This window comes from Brachyhypopomus gauderio, chromosome 18 (genome assembly GCF_052324685.1).
Source record: "Brachyhypopomus gauderio isolate BG-103 chromosome 18, BGAUD_0.2, whole genome shotgun sequence".
NCBI classification, from domain to species: Eukaryota; Metazoa; Chordata; class Actinopteri; order Gymnotiformes; family Hypopomidae; genus Brachyhypopomus; species Brachyhypopomus gauderio.
The window spans coordinates 10095797-10102964 of NC_135228.1; the positions used below are offsets into that span (position 1 = coordinate 10095797).

Here is a 7168-nt window from a genome sequence, read left to right on the forward strand (position 1 = left end):
GCATACATGTCATCTTTGCAGAAGGTGCCTGGAGGCATGATTGGCTGGGACTTCAGAAGCAATAAGTGATTGGGGGTTAAAGGCTCGATGTCGTTTGCGGAGAAACTGACCCGCGCATGCGCAACTCCGCTCCGGTTCAGCTACTCAGCACAGCGGTGAGAATGGCAGAAAGTGCATCAGACTTAATAAATTTTTTTACAAAAAAAAAGCTAAACTAAAATCAGCGGCGAAAATGACGTAATCGCGGTGGCGATCGCGAGGTCGTGCACCTCTCGAATTTTGTAACTTTGCGCGCGCCGCGTCTCAGCGCAATGAACAAAGTCATGTTTGCAGGGTTCATACACCTTTATAAGGTGGAATTAAAGTACTTGTACGTAACTTTAAAGGTCCGTTTCAATATTTCCCAGCACCTTAAACTTAATTAAGTTAAATATTTATACATATACTCAAAATAATTCGCTTTTTCATCACATTATTTAATGGTTGTTTATTTTCAAAACGCCCAATCTTAACGTCTTCACGTTCTCTCACGTTTCGTCCTGGAATTACAAGAGCCTCGTATTTGTTAACGTAATAAAGAACTGTGCGGAGTCGCGTGCTACGGTCACTAGTGAAAGTATAAACCTAGTTTTTTAAGGTCCTTGCTTTCACTGGATGTGAAAGACGCCATTAATTTACATGCGTTCATTTTCAAATTCTAACGTGCCTGTTTTTGATATGTTAAAACCAGACTCAGTGTGAAAGCCTTAAAATAGAAATCTCTATTGTGAGGATCATGTCAGAAATGAATCCTCTCTTTCTGCAGTATCTGGTTATATTCTAACTTGGCAGTACAACGGACGTTTACAACAGTTGTTGATCAGACAGTGACCCCGGCTGAGTTGATCAGATATTAAATAATTAAAACTTAAATAATTGTACTGAAATCCATGATTTAGGTTTCTTTAATTTTGCAGTATTTATATAAACATGTGTACAGCTTATTTTTTAAAGGACACATTTTGTATACAATAGTTCCAGGTTTCTACAATAAATAGTTAATTGAACAAAAAAAACTTGTTGTAATTTCTTTTAATAATATACAAACTAACTGTGATACCGTGATAACCGTGATACCGCGGTATTTTCTGAGACGGTTATCATACCGTGAAAATCTCATACCGTTGCAACCCTAGTTTGAAATAACAGCCACTTGGCTACATATTTGTGTGGGCAGGACATTTTTGCCTTGACACACGGACAGTGCCAGCTGTTTGCTTTTGCATCATAGCATACCATCACTCTCCCTAACCGACTATAGTAGGACTGTTTTTTTTCAAACACAGAAACATAGTGCTTTGTAGATGAGCCCATGTTCACAGATACGGCCAAAGGAGCTTGTTCCTGGGCTGCCTCTTTCTTCTTCTGAAGGCACTGAAGTTTTTTGGCTTCACCAAACCACTTGGCGGAAACCATTTCTGTTAAGATCTCATCTTTCAAGTTTTCCATGGTTTCCTGCAAGCAGCAGTAGTCTAGTGATCTCTGATGGCAACAGCGAAATGTTTTACACCCACTCCTAACAGCCACCTCAATATTAACATTGCACTCATCAACTTCACAAGCATTCTGAAGATCTGAACCCCACAATTTCTGTGCAACATGGATTGGAACTGGAGGCCCGTGGAAGGTTTTTGTAACAGCAAAGATTCCTCTCTCAGGGTCAATGCACTGACTTCGTAGACAAGTATCTGCAGTTATGTCTTTAACCATTGTCCCATGTTTCCTTTTCAGATGCTTTTTGAAATTCTGGGAATACAATGAGATGTTACAATGGGGACACTGAATTTTGTTTCTGATACTTTGACTCTTCAGAATCGGTTGAGTATTTTTTGATGGGAGAAACATTAACTGCTTACTGGGATCTACATGTAAATCTGTAGGGATTTCTTTGGCTGTTGCAGATGCAGGTGGAGGGACAAATGGTCTTCTTGGTTCCCCAGGTGGAGAGGTAAAAGGACTTTTTAATGTCCAGGGTAGGGGAGCAGAGGGGCTTCTCTGTGTCCCAGGTAGAGGGGCAGAAGGGCCTATTGGAGTGCCAGGTAGAGGGGCAGAAGGGCCTATTGGAGTGACGGGTAGAGGGGCAGAAGGGCCTATTGGAGTGCCAGGTAGAGGGGCAGAAGGGCCTATTGGAGTGCCAGGTAGAGGGGCAGAAGGGCCTATTGGAGTGACGGGTAGAGGGGCAGAAGGGCCTATTGGAGTGCCAGGTAGAGGGGCAGAAGGGCCTATTGGAGTGCCAGGTAGAGGGGCAGAAGGGCCTATTGGAGTGCCAGGTAGAGGGGCAGAAGGGCCTATTGGAGTGCCAGGTAGAGGGGCAGAAGAGCCTATTGGAGTGCCGGGTAGAGGGGCACAAGTGCTTCCTGGTGTCTCAGGTGGAGAGACCTGTTCCTCAGATGAAATTTTAGACATCTTGACATAACATGGACTACATGATGTAAGATGTTTCATGTAGCAAATCTTTCTAATAATTGTTTGTCCACAACAATAACAATGAAAGTGTGGACTTTTTCGACATGTCAGGTGACATTTGTATATTGTGAACTCTGGGGGCGGAAAAAGAAAGTAATCTATGTGAGAAATACAGCTAAACAAATCAGTTCCTCATAAAGAGTAGATATACAAAACATAACTAATTCACTAATTCACTACTTAAAAACACAATACTAATAAATGCCTACATTTTAACATTTATATTAATTATTAATTTACATATGTTCAGGCCAAAACCAACACAAAGTAATTTATTCACTACCTCCATGGTAAACACATCGACCCTTGTGAGACTCAATGTGCCGCGTAGCAGTAATGCAATCAGAAGGTTTAAAAACCTTAGACGCACAAAGTGGACAGTGATATAGTGAACATATACTGCACTGCCCATCCAACACAAGTTTTTCAGTGGTTTTTGTAATACTCGCGTGACTCTGTAGATAACAAGAAGAAAACAGGCATGCTCACATCGACATTAACCTAAACCGCTCATACGTTTAACATGTAAACGAACAAGGCTAACATTATCATTTCATCTTAGCGAAGACCGCAACGTGGCTTGTACAATATTATTAACTAAACGCAACAATTACTGTATGTGACAAAAACAAAGACATTCACAGCAATGAAAAATACATTAAACTTTTGAGACATTTGTTTTACTTACGACCATCTTGTCCGGCAAGCAAATGACTTGCAAACAACTCTCTTGCAAACAACTGTCTTGCAAACAACTGTCTTGTCCGCTGCCACAAGTCGTACCGCAAAAACCTCCAAATCTGAAAAAACCTCCAAATCTCAATATGACCAATAACAACGGATCTAAGAGAAGGCCACGCCCATTTGGAGTTAAGGTCGGCCTGTTTGGAGTTTAGTCCCTCCTATTTGGAGCTGATCCAGCCTGCAGGAATACGTACTTGAACTTCGGCGCGCTGTTGGAACACGCCTCCCAATCTTTGTTATGTCGCTTCCAGGCACAGACACAATGGAGAGTCAGGTAAGGAGCAATGCTAGATCATGTTTCTTTAGCAAAAAGTTCGTTTTAAAGAAGAAAACAGACAGGCTCTGGGCAGTAGTTTTATTTATACTACTGACTGTGGTGCTAGCTTTGGATAACTGTAGCCAATTAATTAACCATCGTTAGCTAGCTAGATAAACAGCCTGCAGCAGCAGAGTATTTGAACATAGCAAGAGAAGTGCATCCCGTTTGTTTTGCTCCATAATTTCCCCCCGTTTTTATATAAATGCAGCACAATTATCTTGTGTAATGGCAGACAGACTGTATCTTTTGATTCCTTTTGGTTCTGCAGCCTAGCTAACTAGCTAGTTATCTAGGCATTTGCTGATCTTCGGTCAGCTTATGAAGTAGAAAAAAACACCGTAGGACACTAGTTAGCCAGTATATCAGAACACACAATAATTGTACAGTACCTCTTGCTTTACTAGTAGTTTTTAATTGTGTCAGTCTTCAACATTCAACATTGCTCTAATTAGCTGTCATTTATTTATTTTTTTGTAATACTATCTAGTGAGTTTTTTTGCTTAAAACTGTTCATGATTCCATTCCATAAGTGCAGGCAGTGATCTTTTTCACATTAATTTTAAAAATCATCACAGCACAAGTGCAGTAATGCAGTACTCAGTAAGTTACCACTAGGAATGGTTGTACTAAAGTGCTCATATTTGCCAGGTAGAGGGATCAGCAGCCTGTTTGGGGCTGATAGAATTGTGCCTTCACAATGTGCTGTGTACCCTATGACTTTGATACTAGTTACCACTGTTATTTACAATTAGTTTTGTTTTTTATGTGTCTGATTAATTTGAGTTAAAACACAGTACACTACATTTAATTTAGCCATGGATGTTTAAGCTGAAGGATGTTTTAATAGACAAATATCATGATCTCATTCCCAGGTGATGATTGGAAGCGAAATCTTGCAAAGACTACAGGCGAGGTTGGAGCAGGCCCTTCAGAGGCAACCTCTGTATCTGAGAATACAGTACCTTTGTTGATGCTGGTGTTACAATTACCCCTGCACTCTCTCCTGGCAGAATAGAAAGGCTTTGGCAGGACGTGTGGAACAGTGTGACCAGTATCTACTATGATTTACTCCATTTTCTCAAAGAGGAAGATGTCCTGGACTTGGCCTACAGTGTACATCTCTTCTGTGTCCAGTATGTTTTCATACCACAAATCCAGGACGACCTAGATGCAGGATGACCATTCACTATTGGTCTAATCCAAAGTCCTGATGACTATCCTGACTCTGTTGAGGTTTGTGGATTTTCTCCATTGTTGGTGATTTTATCATAGTAAAATTATTTTAAGTAAACACTTTCTTAAATGTGTCTATAGTTAAATCCAAATGTTTTCATTTCAGGATTTCAACTACTTGCATTTCGAAGTCACAGATGTGGATCAAATAGGAATTCAGGTTCCTGCACTGGTGTGTCCTTTGCCCAACAAACACTTAGAAATGCTCAGAGAGTGATTTGATCCTGTTGCTCATTCAGCATGCTTTGGGGAGGATATTTACAGGGCACTGGTACAGTATGTTGAAGGTGTGATTGAATCAAGTTGTTAGTCCCTTGCATTAACATGCTTGCAGCCCATTTTATGATGTGTTTAAGTTTATTTTTAACATTTCTTTACACACTTGATCACAATTGATGGGTGATATTTGATCTTTAACTGAAGCAGCTGTTTTGAACAAGAGAAAATGAATAGAAAATAAAATGTGCATTTGAAACAACGCATAATGTCTATTTATTCAATAAAACTATTTAAAAAATGATCATTTTACTGCAACAATGTTCTTTTGAACAGCTGTTAACGTAACAACCGAAACATTGTAGGGCAGGAGAATACACTGTTCACCTATGTGTAACTAGCTCTGTGAACAAACATATAACTGGCAAAATAAACACAAGGCTGTAGATAAAATCTTCAAAATAGGTTAATCCAAGCCAAAGCATGTGTCACAGGTTGCTATACATGAATTTAAATCTCAACTGAAGTCTTTAAAGTTAGTGTAGTGGCCTGGTAGGCGGAGGGACTTGAAACATGTAGATGCCTTCGGGAGACTGCCCTGAACTATCAGAAGATGGGACCTTCCATCCGGTCCAAAACTGGACAAGGCCCTTCAGTGATGATTGAGAAGCTGCAAAAAAAAGAAGCAGTGCAGTGTTCCTTTAATAATTAAGGAATAGTAATGAAGCTAATTAGAAAAAAAAAGTGTTGCATCATGCACCTATATTGATTTTACGCACGGATATTTTTAAACAGTTTTTTAAACAACTTGCTTCATATATATTGGTGGCTTTTTTGTTTTATCACCTGTTGCGATAAACTCGTGAAGTTTCAACTGGGTAGTCTTCATCCTCCTCATCCGTATTTTCCAGGGGCCACAATATCTGGTTAAGGACCATCTATTTGAGACACAGCACAAATATTTAATGTGGGGTGGGAATAGAGGATTTCACATCATATAAATAATAAATAAATATGAAACACTCGACACAAACCCTATGATTTAATCTTTCAAAAAAAAAACACTTGTGAATTTATAGCCTAATCATAGTATTTGTGTCAAGTGTTTCATATTGTTACCATAGGTACAATTTAAGGTACTGTTATTTGTCACTCATACAGACAAAAATATTTCTCACATGAGGCTTGATTTCAACGTCTCTCTCACGGGAGAACATAAGAGGAATTACATCCTTCCTTTCTGTAAGTAACTGCCAAACGCAGGTCTCCTTCAGGCCCCGTCTGAAAAGCTTAATCTGTTTTTCTGTTCTTCCCAGGACCTGAGAGGGGAGGAGGGGAGGGGACAGAATTCAGCTTAGCATGAAATATCATGATATTATTGTATTGAATATATAGAGATTTAATTACCGTTCCATATCACGCTGAACACTGGTTGTGGACGCAGGACAATGTGGAGTACTTGGACCCTGCACTCCTGAGTGGGCATTTGACACCAGACAAAACTCTGCACTGCTCTCTCAATTATGGAGTTCTGTTCATGTGTACCAAAAACACAATAATAAACTAACTAGCAATGCCAATATTACAACACTTAAGTTGTAATATTTTTAAGTTAAAAGCACATTTCAAATGATTGCAGGGGATCATACTGTAAATGAGTAATTTCATACATTTTCTGAATTTCCTGAAGTCAGTTAATTAAAAGTTATGTTGATCATGCTAACTACTAGTAAAGCAAGAGGTACTGTACAATTATTGTGTGTTCTGATATACTGGCTAACTAGTGTCCTACGGTGTTTTTTTCTACTTCATAAGCTGACCGAAGATCAGCAAATGCCTAGATAACTAGCTAGTTAGCTAGGCTGCAGAACCAAAAGGAATCAAAAGATACAGTCTGTCTGCCATTACACAATAATTGTGCTGCATTTATATAAAAACGGGGGGAAATTATGGAGCAAAACAAATGGGATGCACTTCTCTTGCTATGTTCAAATACTCTGCTGCTGCAGGCTGTTTATCTAGCTAGCTAACGATGGTTAATTAATTGGCTACAGTTATCCAAAGCTAGCACCACAGTCAGTAGTATAAATAAAACTACTGCCCAGAGCCTGTCTGTTTTCTTCTTTAAAATGAACTTTTTGCTAAAGAAAC

The 7168-nt window shown here is 39.4% G+C and overlaps 1 protein-coding gene and 1 long non-coding RNA gene across 2 annotated transcripts; one reads left to right on the forward strand and one right to left on the reverse strand.

Annotated features, from left to right (window-relative positions):
• Positions 1–1126: 1126 nt before the first annotated feature.
• Positions 1127–3435, reverse strand: LOC143481978 (uncharacterized). The gene is made up of 3 exons (XM_076980214.1): positions 3194–3435; positions 2789–2960; positions 1127–2579 (listed from the first exon to the last, which is right to left on the reverse strand). Exons 1-3 carry the CDS (start codon positions 3197–3199, stop codon positions 1156–1158), a joined length of 1602 nt encoding a protein of 533 aa, XP_076836329.1. The 5' UTR covers positions 3200–3435; the 3' UTR covers positions 1127–1155.
• Positions 2927–5260, forward strand: LOC143481979 (uncharacterized). Its single transcript, XR_013122116.1, has 4 exons — positions 2927–3523; positions 4441–4481; positions 4579–4801; positions 4908–5260. It is a non-coding gene; the product is annotated as an uncharacterized LOC143481979 (long non-coding RNA).
• The last annotated feature ends 1908 nt before the right edge of the window (positions 5261–7168 follow it).